The 17,936-nt window shown below is 41.8% G+C and overlaps 1 protein-coding gene across 20 annotated transcripts in view; it reads right to left on the bottom strand.

Annotated features, from left to right (window-relative positions):
* Positions 1-17,936, bottom strand: part of Rg (A kinase anchor protein rugose) — a 341,646-nt gene that overhangs the window by 112,925 nt on the left and 210,785 nt on the right. For all 20 annotated transcript variants that reach the window (XM_076772516.1, XM_076772567.1, XM_076772499.1 and 17 more), the window contains one exon: positions 13,657-13,761. In XM_076772516.1, coding sequence (XP_076628631.1) covers positions 13,657-13,761 — 105 coding nt within the window. The remainder of the gene's footprint in view (positions 1-13,656; positions 13,762-17,936) is intronic.

The following is a 17,936-nucleotide window of genomic DNA, read 5'->3' on the forward strand; positions in this document are numbered from 1 at the left end:
CCAAGCTTGTCTTTGCGTCGCGTGTAAAGTGGAACGGTAAAGTACGTAAGAAAATAAATTTGCTGAAATATGAAGTGAATTTGTAGTGTTCCGCAACGCGACCGTGTTAGTATGCATCTGCCAGAGTATCTTCTGCTTCCATTGTTAACGGTACCGTTGGCAAAGGCAAATGGACGCCGCAAACAAAAAGCTGGCGAATAAGGGAAAAGACAATCTCTGGAGAAATAGGAAGGAAAAGTTTCTCGTGGCTGCTATCCCCGAGGAGGCATCTCGCATAACGGGGAGCCGCTCTTAGGTCATTTGGTAATGAATTATTATTCTGGACCGCGCCCCGTCGAGGCAAAGCGATATATTAAAAGAACCGACAGCAAGTTAGAGACGCCTCTTAGAGATGAAACAATAGAAACATTATTATCATAAAGTTTTTATTATCCAAATTTAAAAAAAAAAATTGTACATATCGTAATAGAAAATTAAATTTTGTAACAACATTTTTAGCTGGACATTTTATCCACTTGCGCGTTCTGGTTATATTTTACTTTTATATACTTTACTTTTATAACTTTTAAAATATTAATTAAGCTTGACGTTTTAAAGAGTTTAGTAGAAGCACACAAGGGTAGAATTGTAAGAATATTTTAACCCAGATGTACCGTTCTTTTCGCTAAGTATAATTACATTGCTCTAAAGAATTTTACTTTGAGGATAAACTTTCACCAAACGCCTACAAAGTTTTAAAACAGAGTATTATATTCTCGACTAATATAACAGCTTTCAATATTATAATATTCCACATTTAAGATGGTTTGTAGCTAAACTAAATAGCCTTCTTGCTTCGATAAGCAAGAGAAGTAACAACAAACTATTATACATGTCGTATTATGTGTCTTCCTCAATCCCGTGCAACGTTTGCTTAAAACAGTTTCTCGTGGAACGAACAATGGAGTCGTTTGAAGTTTCAAAGTTAGGTGATTCATCCTGTATACTACTTTAACGAGAGAAAACTCGAAGAGGATTGATTTTCCCATTTTATTTCCTTTCTATCGGAGTTTAACGTTTCATTAAATCTTAGATGCGTCTAAACTGTAATGCTCGGTGGATCTATATTCTCGTATTATTTGCTTCTGCTACTTTATTTCCAGCTAAATTGCAATTAACTCCAGACTGCTAAGACTAAGGAGTACTTCTCATATAATTTGTGGAGTGGAGTTAATTGGACCTCGATAAAAAAATAGGAACTTTACCTAAGTAAAAGAGTAACTACGTTTACGTTTATTTCTGAATTAATTTATTATAAAAATTTACAGCCATCTCAACTAAATTTAAACCACATTACGTCGAACATTGCTTTATAAAGCCACTGCTGGTTTGTTTTATTTCTACAGGCACGATTATTAAAAGATGAACAGTAACCAAATCGATGTCGCGAGCAATATTAATTACACGCCTCTGAAATAACCGAGCTTTCGCACCCGATATTCTACACGTAGCAACGGGGGCCTGCAATCTCCCATCCTGCGAAAGTAAATTAAAATCGAAGGGGGACAAGTTGAGTGCTTCCCTTGTTAAGACTCGCGCAACCCTCGCCTCTCTGGCCGTGTTTCATCTTACGGCATACTTTTTCCAGACAATGGAAGATGGCGGTAAGTCTTGGTGCAGGCTCGGCTCATCACGCAGAAGCGATTTACGAAAACGCGAATCGCGAAAAGGGTGTCGAGCAAACACGTCACCCTCGGTGGATTCTTCCGCGATTCGTGGCAAGTCCTCGAGGTTCTCGAACGTCACTGGGACGCGGATTGAAAGCGGGCAAAAGTACCGATTGTACGCGGGAATTTCGTAGCTTCGAAAGTTTATCGCGTCGAACTCTTAATCAAACGCCGAGCCCGTTGCACGTCGAATGCAGGCCGCGCAGTTTTCTGTTTCCTCGAACGTTCAAAGAAGTAAACGGATGGTAGAGAGGGTCTGCCCCCGGCGGAATTTCCACTTCATTTCGTTCGCGAATTCACGAGCGCCATTTCTCTTCCCGGCCTCTGATTGGCAATAAAGCACGGCCGCGATCGAGCTGGGTCAAGACATTCCCCGAAGAGGTGGAAGTAAATGAAAACCGTCTTCCGTTTTTGCTTGTAAAATCGGAGTCGCGTCGATTTTTAAACGTCAACTCGCGTTCTAATTGCTCCCGCCGCTGAACCTGACGGTAAATCGTTTTCCCGTGCAAAATCGTTTCTGTACACGCGTTAACATTTCGTTGACACCAAGCACAATCCCGTTTATTCCTGGTTGAACGAGGCGATCGCGTTTTACAATGGGTTGCAATTTTACGGAAATTGAAGTTCGTTTGACGCTGTGCTCGTGAAAGGGCTGGAAAATATTAAACTTACAAAACGCAAAGGGGAGTAAACTGTTTATTATCGAAAAGCATCGCTATCGGATGTGACGCAGAAGTATTAAAAACACTTTCTAAGGGGGTATATTTGCGTAAAGAAGGCTTCCTCGAGGCCAGGACCGACAAGTTTTTGTGCCCCGTAACGCTGAGGATGCCTCGATAATTCTAGCCTCTCCATTAACCGCGCAAAGCTCTCTGTTAGGTGATCTTCCGGGCCGCTGCCTCGGTTTTAGAGGCCTACGGAAATTTCTGAGTTATCGGGAGCGTGACGTCAGCCAGGTCTCGCGTTATCGCACAGCCGGTTTCGCGGGTTCATGGATCCGATCGGTGGATCCACGGGACTTGACGCCGAGGATGAGACCTAGCCGCCCTTCCATTCTGCTCTGGCTGGGAATAATTTTCCGCTGGGATGGATCCAGCGCGAGTCGCGAAGTATTCCAGACCGTGCGGATCGGAAGAACGATTGGGGATAACCGAGAACAGGGGATGGGAAGGGACGACGTGGATCAAAGTGCATCGACGGTCGAAGGCACGCAAAACGAGATAGAGATAGTTAGGATACCGGGTGCGGGGGGTCTGTTTCTTCGGTGGATCGCGTAGACGGCGATGCCCAGAAACCAGGGGAGCGTGAACCTGGAACTAAATCCTCATCAGCATATCGAGCGTGGTGTCTGCTCTGTTTTGGGGGTCTCTCGGGCCCAAGGCGATTGTTCCCGTTGCGTGTAATTGCTTGATTCTGGCGTAAATCATTGTCACTCGTAGTCCGTTCGTTTCCTGTTACGAGGAAATAAACTTGTTGTTGGCGCGGATTGATTGTAACTTTTAAATATTAGTTAATAGTAAAGTAAGTTCAATCTATTAATCCAAAGCAAAGAGGCATTGTTGGAACAATGAAAAGTTCGATAAATGGACTTCAAGAACCTGATGAAACAAAAGGTACCGAGAGCTAAGGAGTCTCGACTGAGTTGTGCGATGGAAAATAAATTCCATTGTAGTCTGATATAATGGAATTTATTCCTGTGTAGATTGATCGTTAAATGAGAGTTTGGAAAGTGCCATTTTATAAAAATAATGTGGCTCTAATGTAGGATTAATTTTTGCAAAGGAAAATTCCATGGTATTTAGTATTGTGAAATGTATTGATAGCTTTATTTTAACGATATATTTAACGTAGTGTGCGGTTGGTTTTCTAAGGGATGGGCGACGCTGTTAATTTGCATTCGGGCAAAAGGTCACTTGAGCGTGAACCACGTGACTGTGAAGTTGAAAATGGACCTACGAGGGGCGTTTGCTTGCATTCTGAAAGGGTCGTTCAGTTAGAATATAAATTCAAACATTGAACTAGAATACAGAATGCGGTCCATAACTAAACTCATTTGAATAACTCAGTTACATATTGTTTTTAATAAAAATTGCTTTCAACAAATATTGCATGTTAGCAAAGCCATCGAGTCCAGTTTTTGTTTTTTATTAGATGGAATAATTCTCAAGTACGCGTTTAAATGCATAACTTGACTGAAACGTGCAATAACGGAGCGTAAAGTACTATCCTTACACCGGAGCGTCTGCTGTTTGCAATCGCTTTTTCTTATTTTCCGTTTCCTTGCGTTTTATCCGCCCGACAAACGCATGACTCTTCGGAATCGGAAACACTGCCCGTAGAACTACCCTCGAATCCCGCTGTGTTCGTCGACTTGCGTTGTTTATGCGATGTTGCAACCCTCGCAATCGTTTCTCTCGGTAAAACCAACTTGCAATAGCGTCGCGTAAATCGTGATCAAAGGCTCTTGCGTGATACCACGCTGGCGGAATATTTTCTTCCCTTTCCGCGACGCCTAACAAATCGTCCCTCATTAAGACCGATTTGTCTCACTTTTGTATAACAGATCGGGAGTATCTGATGGAAGACACTCGTTCTTCTCTTGATACTACGGCGCGAGAGGTCATCAGTCACGATTTAGCTCTTTTACATGGCTTTCATATTTCCGCCGCGAGAACTAATTCGTCCTCTGCCATTAATAAAGCTCTTGTAAATTCGTTGTACACCAAGCAAGGAAATTTGCTACAAATGTAATTTATCACCGGTAGTTTTAGAGTAATATATCAAGTAACTAAATGCTCATCTTGAAAAGTAAATGGTAAAATCAATTTGGCACAAAGAGTTTCGTCAAGGGCCTATCTATCTAAATGTTCAAATAATTCTGTCCAAAGATCGTTTATTCTCAGTGGGTAATAGATTTTATTTTAAAGATATTTTAAACGTCTGGGTATAAGTAAGAACGCGAGAATAGAAGCGAAGATTTACTGGATAGCTTTCTGACTCTAGGGACCTCCTGAAACTCCTGCGAGTCCCTGAAAGCTCTGGGGCCATCTAATCCTATCGAAACCCACTGTATAGACCCCTAGAAATCTCTGTGTCTCTAGCAGATCTCTAGGATTCCTCAATGCCATCACGATCACCAAGATTCCCTGTCCTTTGAGAAACCTTGAAGATCTCTGAGATTTCCCATACTCCACGGATCACCTGATAACGCTGAGACCCGCACATAGGGTCTCTACGTATTCTAATTAGATGCTTTCTGGCTCCATGATTCGAACGTCATTTGTATTGAAGTCTAATCAATTAGGGTAGGGTGATACCGCCGGTTAGATGATATCTAGGTTATCGGTATTGACGCAATTGTGTCTTAGACGACAGACACTCGGCCCAATAATATGTAGATCGTTGATATCGGCTGTGAATTATAACTACTAGATTTTCTGTATTGATTGTTATTGATAGACGAACGATATCGTGCTTGATACTTGGAGTAGGAGGGAGGGAGCCATGGATGTTCTTTGTGAATTCTAGATAAGAGATATCGGGTCCGTTAACAATGAGTTCTGAAAGGGAGACGTGTCAGATGATTTGTAGGTTCTAGATATCGACTCTATTGAACCTTAGATGAGCGATATCGTCACCTATATTGTCGCTATCCGATCTACCGAGTCCTGGAAGGGTCAGATCATATCGGATATTCCTAGATTCTCGATATTGGCTCTATTCGGTCCTAAGTGAACGCTATCGTCGAATACCTAGGTTATGTATGTATACATATAATGATATCGAGTCTATCGAATCGTGGGGTGGCAAGATCGTGTTGGCTGATCCCTGCGTTCAACGAAGCCGAACTATTTACGTATGACTTACGTGCGAATATCGTAAAAATACGTGAGCGCATTCTTTCGGTTTCGTTTTTGTTCTCTCATTTTCCACGGAGCGAACACTCCAACGGAGCACCGAGAATAGCGCGTCGCGACGCGCCAGGGCGTTGTCCCGTGAACGATTTCTGTGGCAGAGGCGTTCTCTTCCCGCACAATCGCACCCCGTCGACCAGATTACGTTCAGGCGAACCGGGGCTCGAGGACTCGCGCTATCTGAATAGGTGCTCTTCATGATAACTCGCGTCGCAGCTCGCGGTGCGCGAGATTGTTAGCGACAGGGTACCAGCAAAAGGAAAAAACCGAGATTCCGCATTCAACGCGAGAAAATGGGTAGCCTGACCCTCAGTGTCCTGCGACCAGACCTGCATAAAAATGCCATTCAAAACGGCGAGTGGTAAATGTCACCGGTCTCTTTATTTCTACGTCTAACTCGCTGGAATTTAAATAAAAATTCAGATACCATGTATTTTCGCGCGCGAGTAAATTTTGATGAGTTAGTTCTTATTCGTAAGATGTCGAACTATTGACGAATAACAGTACATAGTATGAAAAGTTTCTGTCCTTCGTTTATATTATTTGTGGTACGGACGTGAGAAGAAGGCTGTCTTTGAGATTAAGATTTTATCTCAGGGTTAGCATGCAATTAAACGCTTAAGGTATGTCCTTGCGAGAGGAAGCGTAGTTTGCATCTCCGAGTGTTAAAAATATGCTTCTCACGTCCTCATTAGCCGAAAACGTGTCATAAAAAGGGGAACTTCCGAAGGATAGCCTTGACATGCATATTTTTCTTCTCGTTTCATTATCTAAGTAAACTGCATCCAACGAAAATATCATTTAACAACGTTAGATAACAGAGAGACAATAATGACGTACCACACTGTTTGATAAATGATATTTACATCGGTTGGAAATTTGAGTCTGCAGGTACGCATAATGTTGTAACAGCGATTGGACGCGTTTCTACACCGCGATGGCCACCGTAATCCTCCAGTGACAGAAACCACAACCACACGCGATGATGTAGCTTAATTCAATCATGCTACGTAATGTTTTATCACTATCTGTTTGTGATAGCGAAAATTGTAACGCGGCGTGGCCGAAGTGGACTCAAAATTCCCTAGTGATTTGACACGTCGAAATACGTAAAATTAGTAAATTTTTGCTTACGTTACTAGATCAAATATAAATGTCTCACCTAAAATAATTGATTAGTGTATAGTCATTAAATATACCTCAAGCGAGTATAATATATCCCAATAAAGCTTCTACTCGAGTTTATACGAGCAACTTGCATCGTATCAAGTATCGTAGAATCGCGTAGGGTTTCAAGTAATCTATCTGGGGTTCTTATTGTTTATGTAACATATACGGATGTACCGTTCGTTTTCACGGGTATCTAACTAAACTTTTCTAGTTTAGTTCATCTCTAGAATTTTTCAACCGCGTTTCCTCTAATGCCCGTCTCCCAATTTGCGTCGCAACGTGAAACCGGGCTTAAGTAAAAACGTAACTTTCGGACGCCACAGGAGATTAACATTATCTTCGTACAATAATGAGGTCATGTCGTTAGCAGTATTTGAGAAGATAGCGTAGCCGTAGGTAAGAACGACCTTAATTACTTTTCTTCGGTCGTTTCGGTTCCCCTTTCGGGATTTCTTGCGGCCGCGTATTTATCCCCGAATCATAAATGTCTGCCATTCTTCCTCTGAAAACGCCCCATAATGTCGCATCATTCTCCTACGCTTAAAGAGCTTGTCGCGAAGTAGATGGTGATTTAGATTTCATCTTAAGCGATGCCTTGAAAATCCTACGCCGCCTTCGTGGCTTGAAGTTTATGGCTGTCGAGGATGGCGACGCGGATCCAGTTTATCTTTGAGATTTCAAATTTGTATGACTTTTTACGACGACGTTTCCAATTCATTCTATCACAAATAGGAGGCCCCTAGCTTTTACTCAGGAATGTTTAATTTAAAAAAATATTAAACATTCACAGGAAATTAAAAACGTCGACGGACTGGATAGTAATCTGTTTTGAAAGCTAACGAAACGTTGAATAACTAAAATTGTTATTTTGCGAGAGATACTAATCTTCTTTTAAAAACCACAGATTGAGAAACACTGTACTAGACGACACCACAGCGCGAAATACTCGAGGGTTAATCAATCTTCGTCTAATAAAAACAGAACGATATTTTTAATTTAATCTTGCGCGTAATTTCTTTTATTGTTCGTGGATAGCGAAACTTAAGATATCCTGATCGGTGATCGGTGATTATCTTCGATAACGGACACAGTATTTATCCACGCTGCTTAACAGAATTACCTCGCGTGACTGAGAAAGATGCATGCCCAGCAGCGTGATTTACGACTTACGGTCTTCAACGAACCTCTCGTGTTATAACGTCTAGCAGCGAACATTAATATATCCAGGCATCGGGTAACTTTGTAAAAATTTTTTGCGAACTTTTGACCCATTCGCGAACTTGGGTACTCGTGATTCCGCCAGGCGTTAATAATAAATACTATTCAGGAGCCGGTGTACAAGTTTCCGTTGCGTATCACCAGTCTATGTACAGTTCGAAACTTTTCAAACTAAATGAAAAAAGAAAGGAAAAAAATTGTTCGTCCAGTGTATGGACGAACGGAGAAATTATTTCGCGTAAAAGCTACGTTATTCATTATAAACTTTGGAAGCATCGCCGTTGCATAATAATTCCTCATCGCCGCTACGTATGAACCGCGAACATTTATAAATAACTCGGTGATGCAAAAGCCAACAGGAATTTCGGGCGAGGTATAGCAAAAGACCAAATAAAATGTTTCGCGTTTCGTTCGGTAATATATTTTCCATTACCGTTCGCGATTGTTTGCACTTCGCGCTGAGAACACCGATTTCAAATCGAAAAACAGCCAACGTACAAATAACAGTAGCGCGTAGATTACGTATTATCGCGATTTCCTTTAATCCTGATATACACGACAACGGTTAAATATATTCTAATTAATAATATTGCGTAACGGTGGGATATATAACGTGAAATATCGAAAGAATAAAATGTTTTCGCGATTCGACGCCGCTTCCGAGGTCGTAGCTTTTTAGCGATTATATTTTTTCGCGCAAAATTTTAACGACCGCGCGCTAACGATGGAAAATATGTAATCGAACTGTTCGGTGTTTTAATTTGAACGTAAATTCTTTGTTGCTGGCGCGTCGAACCCCCAGCAATTTGACGGTGACTCGGGTTGAACAGAAACTCCGACCAAGCTCGGTCGACATAAATTCGGCCCGACCGCAACGCCAGTGTCGCCATTATTGCGATACTTGTCACTAATCGGGATGAATATCCTGACCAGGCTAATAACCAAAGACATTCGTGCTCGTGCAATTTCGATGTTTATAGCGGCGGTGTTACATGCTTTAATTTAACAAATCTCTATAGAGATAATGTCGATTTTCCCTTTTTTTAAGTAGCGTTAACTCCGTTAATGCCAAAAGGAAGTAGTTGCTCCATGGCGAGAACAGAGTGCATTGCATGCACGTTTCATCATGCGATGGGCGCGCGGCGAAGTTGAGTCGTTAAACTTGACCCAATATTTCGTGGCTGTGCCAGAGCTTTCAGCTTCACTTCCACGTTACCGTATTATCTTACCACGTACTTATTCAGTATTGTGCACGCGAAATACTGCCGGTGACATGCAGTACCACCTCGGTGGAATGTTTGGCACTGTTTCCGTATGTAGGACACACACAGGGTAGTTATCCTCCGCAGTTACACGCGTCTGTTAAATTGTGTGATTAATGAGTTACTAACCCAGTCGAGCGAACTTTCGTAACCTGGGTCGTTTGTTACTGAAGAGATCGAGTTATTCGACAGCGAGAATAACTGCTTCGGAGCGCAACAGCGAAATCACGAAACTGACGGTTGTCGCCATTATCTGTTATAGAATAAAATATCCGCGTCAATTTTATAAGAAGATTAGCAGCGGTACATTTTACTCTCTAACGAGTGAATCGAATATTTTGAACGTCCTTCGTCGAATTCGAATTCGGAACTGCCAACAATCGAACCTTCCCTGGTGCATCTAAACTCGTTCTATTAATTTGTCGCCGAAGCAAATGAAATGCATATTGCAGTCGACAGTGCATAATTCACGGAGCAGAATTAATGCGTCGCGCAAAAGCTAAGGTCCGAAGCCTTTGTTGCTTAATTACATTACACTGCTCTCCGCGCTAATCGATTTTACCTTTGACGTTTCATTTCAAAATACATCTTCATTTGCATGCACGACCGATCGAACGTACCCAAGAATAGATAGGATTTCCTGTCGCGAAAATTTGCTGGATTAATTGGTTGCATCGCGACCAAAGCTCATGATTTCTCTCTAGAGTTATGTTGCCTACATCGTACTACGTGAATGTTACATACATATAATCAATTTCTGGCGACGATGTTTTGTGCGATTATACAAGATGATATCTGTCTACTGTTATTTTGAAAGCTCTTACTTTTTAAACTTGTAATATTCCAGTAGCGAGCATCGACTGGGAGAAGAGTGAAAATAGTATTACAAAAGTATGCAACGTTCTGTTTCCCGGTTGTTTCCGCGATTACGTAATTATTCGCCGAGAAATTTTATCGCCCAACTCCGTACGTCGCCCATATTTATTTTGCTGTTTGTTCGAGGCATTTGGAAACCGTCCAATTTCAACGGACGACCCAACATTGTGGATTTATGCAACGCGTTACGGGCTGCGTCTGTGTTTTGTTAGTCTAGTTTCCGAATTCTGATAAATGGATGTCCGATGGTATGCGAATCCATTTTTTCCCCTCTGCTCTCCGCCGTTCTGCGGAGAAAGAGTGACGCATTTTAGCGACGGTATAGTGTCTATACGTTTTCTACGAGAGACCGTTCCCGACGAATACACCCATAACTCACGACGAAATTTATGAAAGCCGCTGCAAGGGTAATCCTGCGATATCCAAGTTATAACGCTTAAATCATGCCGATAGTTCGCGAACCGACACGACGCCGCGAGTTATTCATGGACTTCGCGAGACATCGCGAACTTGTTAAATCTGCCCGGGCACGGCTATCGATGTCAAATTGTTCACATAAATACAGCGAAACCAATCCAATTTCTAACGCGAACCTCTCTTTATTGAATTTAATAGTTTGCCCACATTGATTCAACCGACGCGTAACTCGGTGCAATCTGTTTTCAACGGGGCAGATTTTTAGTTTCGAACCGTGTATCGATGGTGGTACGAATCAGTTTTACAGGATGGTTCCTCTAGAGGCAGTTATGACGATGGTGATCTAAAAGTGGTATTTTACACTTTTAAAATAAATTTCTATCGTTTCAACTGACATCGAGCGCACGACATGTTCATATTTTTTTTTTTTGAACGAATGTACGATATAGCGACAGCGGTTTCAGTGTAGTACCATCGTTGATGCAAGAGGCATATGCATGAGACAACCGGGTGGCGCGCAGGCTGCACTGGCGTGAATGACGTTTGCAAGCAGTTATCCAAATTTACATTTCATCGATAGGACAGGGGTAACTGCATGTATCTGAAGTAGTTTCGCCTAAATACGGTTAACCGTGATCCCTGTTCCACTCTATATCTATCATTAAACACAGTTAAAATCGGTGAGATTGTACAGGGCGTTGAATATATACGGTTCAAGTATCGTACGTATAAATAAACGAAACGTTTTGTGAAAACCAGCCTAAGCTGTATTTTTTTGAAATAAATATTTCTCGACTTACCAGCAATTGTCCTTTTACTCTCTATATTACGGACTAGATCTCTACAAACGGATACGATTTTATTCCAATTTCTACGTATATAATTAATCGGATTTGGAGATAACAGCTTCCACAAACTCAGTAATAAAATGCATCTCGATGTTTCGCTGGCCAGTGAACAAAAGCGGATAACGTAACGGAATTTTGAGGCGCGTTCGTTATCTGATAATGCCGTACAAAGAAAAGCAATGCATGTTAAAGCGCGAAGGGAGTGGGTTTGTAACGGTTGCCTGCGGTTTGAGCGATTCCCTTTGAGCAGACGGCCATACGATAATGGACAGAGCGTTCTCGATTCGAAGAGTATTGGATCGACAGCAAAGGCGAATTTCCTTAATGAAAAGATTCAATATTATACTCTCCTGGCGATAGCTGTTTCCGTTATACGCCCGGTTTTATGGCTCTGTACCGAGCAACGATATTTTCTCATCCGTTGCTTGATCCCTTTCGTCGCTGAGCGATGTCTCATCCATTTTAATTGCCCTTTTGAAAGCCTTTCCACGTTGTAAGGAGGTTGTCGGTAAATAACGAAGCAATATACTCGAGATTTAATTGTATATTTCTCGATCTCGTCCGGTATCTTCAGCAAATGTTCAATCGTTGCTTCTGAGGCAACGTCGATCATAAATTGGCGCAAAGTCTTTAACGCAAAAAGACTCGGAATGGGAATCATTCGAGAGTTATTGCTTCCTCCTTCGTATAATATATACATTTAGTCGCGTAACATCTGCCATCGAGTGCCATTTACTTGATGACTTAAGTTCGACTCGCGTAATAAATCATGTTCCGATCGATACTATTAATTTAACTGCTGTGATTCGGTGCCGATTAATTTGAAACGTCAAAGTCGCGTTCTGGGCATTTTAAAGAATTTCGAAAGCGTAAGAATACGTGAATTGTTCATCGCGACAACACGTTAGGGATATATATTCCGTCCTGTCTGGGTTAGGTTTCAATGACACGGATAGCCTCCTATGTGTACATACATACGTATGTACGCATTTCTGCGGACATTCGTTGTATATAAGAGACACCCATATACAGGGAATCGCCATGTACAGTTAGGGATGGCAACGTGGAAACTCCCTTAACAGTATTAACATTTCAGGGACGTGCTTGAACGGGATTCTGAGGACGCCAGAAATCGATCCCCAACAGATTATATCAACCACAACCAATGCTATCGAGATGACACAGGGAATTCACGCTGCGGGTTCGTATCACTAGATCATTATTTCCTCGGTTGAGAAATGATTCGACTTCCTCTAGCATGCTTATTATCGAAATATCATAAGTACAAACAAACTTTGAAATTTTACTGAAACAGCCTGTATACCGTATTTGAACTAAATTAAAATATAATTTTAATTTCCACTTCAAACCATTTCTAAGTAATAGTCAATTAACGCGTTAGAGACGAGAATTCATTTATTAACCAGTTCTATAGATCATTGATGTTTATATTCATCGTTTGTCTACCCTTCTTATAATCTACTAACAGAGTTTTCTAAATATTCTGAATTGACCTTTGATTTTTGTTGGACAATACAATAGACGATCATATATCCTGCAGAATATCATCAAATTTCATTTCTTCTTAACTAAAAAGTATTTTTCAGCATAACAAAATTGTATCCTCAAGTGAATTCAACCTTTAGAATCCCAAAAAGTTACGTCCAGAACATTTTGCAGTGCAGAATCGAAATTACCGTATCCCGGGAAACAGAATCGGCAGTCGCAGATCTCGATCGCCGCGAATCAGTCGACGTCCTTCGATCGTCGCGAGCAACATATTTCACGATCGGAAAAAGCGCCAGAGTGGATTCGCATCCGGTTCGATACGAATCACGGGCACCGGTGTTGACAACGCTTGATAAATTCACGGGGCTGCAGACGGGGAGAGAAAAAAATTTGTGTTCCGCGCGGCATTTTTTGTCTCGGAACGAAATTTGCCGCGTAATGGATTTCAATCCCCTTTGCGCGCGTCCAGGGCTTTGAACTCGGCCCTTTTTTTCCGCGGCGAGCCCCGAGAAAAGGGACCCGACCGGCACCGTCTGGCCACGGTCGTGGAATTTTAAGAGAAAAATCCCGTTGGTCGCACGAACGAGAAATTAATTACGCGGAAGACTCCGTTTGACGCGTATTGATCGTATTGAACGTGTGTTCCTTCGGAGAATCAAATTTGCGGCGGGTGTATAACAGCCGAGCCGCTTGGATAATTAGTTTGATCGGGTCGAACGTTACGCCCACTGCTTACCTGGAGATTGGGCGGGCAATGATCGAGGAGTTCCAACATGTGCCTGATGTTCTGTGCGTCCTGAATCACGAAGTTCAGTTCCATGTCAAATTCGCCGCCCACCAGCTGCAAACAGAACGAATCACGTGTTATTAAACATGTTATTAAAGACTCTGTGCCTGAATTCCGAATTTCAGTAGAGTAACTCGAGCATTGATCGGACAGCGCTCCGTCTTCCTCCACAATTTTACTTTTCCCGAGAACTTACAAGTAGAAATACCGTGTAATGGTCAGACACTGTAGCACAGATACCCAACGTTCAAACTCGGTTTTCTCGAAAACGAAGCCTCGAATGGAAAAATTTTTCTCCACATTTTCCATTTATTTTTAACGTAGAATACGACCAGCTATGTCGCTGTCAATCGATCTGCCCAACTGCGTATTCTCGTAAGTCGAAAACGTTCGGTACATTACCCGAGAAACACGTAGTATTTTCGATCTTGCGACGTTCGTGTCGCGCTAAAAAATTTATGTGCTTGCGCATCGTGCACGGGAAACGATGACTTATCGACTCTGCGAGTAACGTCGATAAATCGTTCGTAGGACGCCGGGAGTTTGCGAAACTGCGTACGTTTGCGGCGTCTTCTTACGCTCGGAACGGTTTATACACGTGGAAGCGCTGTCTCCGTGGAGAGAGCGTAATTTCCGGCGAAGTATCTCGCGCTCTTTCCCGCCACCAGTTTACCCAGTCTTCTTCCAAATGCTAGCCTCGATATCGATCATGAATTGCTTATGTCCCACCTACGGCGCGCGACGGGGTTAGGAGCAACTTTTACGATCGTCTATCGGTCGTAAAAATTCATGGATAGGGCGAGGTCGTTTGTAAAATTGATAAAAAAGAAAACAGGTAAGCGTATTCTCTCCAGAGAGGACTTATTGAAGTAGAAATGGTCATAATACTGCGCGAGAGGAACGTGTTCGATACGATTTATGTCTCGTCTAGGGTTTAGTTAAAAAATTTCTTTTCCACAGGTTTGCTATTGTAGTTCGAGCATCGATTATTAGAATACGAAGTATACTTGTTAAATTTTGATAATGTATATTGATAAAATACATTCGTAGTTGTGCTCGTTCGTAACATCGAGCAGTTGTTGCCACGTGTTTTCGCATAGCGTTTCGGGGGTGGCGGAATGGCGCGCATAAGTTGCAGGTTTCGCTGTCACGTAGTCGTCGTTCCGAAACACCCCTCGAGGAAAATAAATTCCGCGGGAAAAAAGAACGGGGGTCGGCGTTATTGCTCGCAGACAACGATTCCACGTAGCGACGCCGCAACCATCCTCGAAATGTGACCTACGTCGCTCCACGAAATTCTGAAGAATCGTATAGTAGGGATTAGAAGGGCGGAGGAACACGATGTTGAGAAATAGAAGCGTTGACGGGAGAAAATATCGATCCCCATCGTTTGCCAAAATGTCTACGATGCATGCATGCGAATACGGGCTTTTGTTAGCGTGATTTTTTACTTTTACACACGAGTTTTACAGTGTTTTATTAGTTTTAAACGGTTTCGTCGTGGTACGAATCAAGTGTGTTGTATACGAGAAATAGAACGATCTTTACTGCAATAGGTAATAGCCACCTGAGGTCTGATTATTAAAAGTTGTGAAATAGGTTTGCATTAAGGCATCTTCTCAGAGAAATTTGCCTGATATTTTTTTCGTCGTCGATAGAGAAAAGAGATATTATAATCTAATATATAATCCAATGGCAAAAAGACATCCTGTATAATAGCATTGATCCCGGAAGGAACGTGACGTTACAATCAGCCCGTCTCGACAGGCAGAGCATCAGGAAATAGCTTTCCCGGAAAAGTACGGTCCCGGATACTCTGTTTGCTCTCGACGAGCACTCACCGGTAACACTACTGCTGCAAATTGATTGCGATGGAGCAAACAGACTCGATTGGCAGGATTGTTTTTCCATGCAAACGCCCGTGAACGAAATTTCCATGCACAACGCGTACACGCGGTGCACGGATCCCGTCCACCATGTTAGACCGCCGAAAGAGACGAGAATTAAAACAGAAATAGACATTTTTGGATTTCCTGGATTCCGACGATCCGATTCGCTTCTTACGTTGAAGGATGTTTTTTATTTATTTTCAAGTGGAATTTCATTACCGGTGCCTGCATAAAATTTTTCCCGATGGGGAAAAGTTTTCTAGACGCGGTTCTGACACGATAATTTATAGCTGCATCGTCTCGACTGCCCGCTGCGTTTACGAGAGTCGTTATATTTCTACCGCCAAGTACATGCGTGTGTTCGATCGTGCCGCGTTCACATACGAACTCGTGGTAGAATGAACGCGCGGGGGAAGGCAGAATGGGATTCGGTGAATTAGGGCTGGCCAGGAGAGCCGACCGCTAATTGGATACCACTTGCTTTTACACCTTCTATGTTTCCGCCAGTCGAAAACAGCCAGGCTAGTACAGTTCGTGCCAAATTTGCATATTCAACAACGAAAACACTGGCCGCGGTGCATTCAGAGTTACAGATATGTCGCCATCGCGACCGCCAGTAAGAAAATAATGAGACCAAGAATATCTTGCATCGCATCCAGTCTTATTTTTTATTTGTCAGTAAACTCCTCCGTGCTATATTTGACGCGAGTTGTTCCAATTTGTTACAGTTACTTGTGCCCGATAATCCGTGTTAAGAATTTCTTGATCCTATCTTTTTCTGTTGCGTTGAAATCAGCTTTGACATTTTTAATATCTGACTTTACGAACTTTTAGACTTTGCGACGTCTGTGACTTCTCTGACTGATTGTGTATTTTCTCTATGAACGTAGATTATCATGTTAATAACATCGTTTTACAAGACAAATATCCTATCTTCACTTAGCACAAGATACGAGCTGTTTACAATACAAATAACACGTGATGAGGTTTACAGACCTCAGGGCCTTCAAATCTTATAGATAAACAGCAGACTAATATCCGATTATGCTGTCTATATTTGAGGAAGGATCCCCGGAACATTATACAGGCTGTAACTAGAAAACAAGGTCGTATTAGACTTATGCTTAGGATATTATCTTATTATTTCTGTGCCTTAAATTCACCCCTGTAGCACTCGAAACACGTTACGAAATAATTTCCATAATTTTATCCAGTCAAAGGGTGAATCTTATCATTTCTTATTTTAGATTCTCTTGTACATTTTACTTTTAGAACGAATTACATAATTATAATACATTTTTCTGAGTTAAAAATTTTCCCTGAGTGCCCTTTTGAATTATGAAGAGCCTCCATATCTAAGAGTGCTCATCCTCCAGTGAGAAACATTTCAAAAATTCGGGTAGGTTGTGAAATTTCTCGGAGAAAAAAAAAATTTTTCAAATCGTTCTAAAAAAATTATTTTTGATTGCAAGGACCAATTATAATAATTTTTGGTCAATAGACATACCCCCGAAATTCTAACCATTTTCGAGAAAAAAATTCCTTATCGAAAATATAATATCTGGCCAGAAATGTCTGCCCGAATTTTCATGCGAATCTTTAAAACGTCATAACTTCTGAACGAATTGTTTAAACAACTAAAAGTTTTGCAAATCTCTTTACACCATCAAATTCGCCGTTTAAAAACATAAATTTCATCCATTTGAAGCACACCCCTATCTCTAATAGTTTCCGAGATATTCAACAAAGTAGAGTTTTGAACCCCCAACTTTGAGGGCTAATTTCAACCCCTTAAAGTGAATATTAGCAGCTCCAAAAAAGTACGTGTCTAATAGATTTATGAAAACTACATAATTGCAAAGTTTCATTAAAATTGGAGATTTACACCTCGGGATGGTCCCTTGTAAGTAGACTTAGCAAAGGAGTGCAAATAAATGTTGCCGGAAGATCGATCCCTGTTGGCGAAGTTGTCGGCATTTGACGGTGCTACAGATTCGATGGAAACTGGCTCGTACTGTTCACGTAGGAGGTCTTGATCGAGTTACCTCCAGACAGCGTTCGAAGCTTGTTTGCAGCCTGTGAAAGGTTTTCAATTGCCTCTCTAGAATGCATCGCACAGAGGGAACCCTCTACTTTACCTCTGCGCCGTATTGTAATAATAACACGCGAAAAAAACGCAGCGTGCGCATTTGCTCTCGAAATCGCGTCGAGTTTATATACACTGCGTCGAGCACGTCGTTATCCGAGAAACTTATCGAAGAAATACTGGAATTCAATCTTCGCGAAGACACGTTTCTTCGCCGAGAAAAGTATTACGTCGATTCTTTGGCGAAATCTAAA

The sequence above is a fragment of the Colletes latitarsis genome, chromosome 1, assembly GCF_051014445.1.
Source record: "Colletes latitarsis isolate SP2378_abdomen chromosome 1, iyColLati1, whole genome shotgun sequence".
Classification (NCBI taxonomy): Eukaryota; Metazoa; Arthropoda; class Insecta; order Hymenoptera; family Colletidae; genus Colletes; species Colletes latitarsis.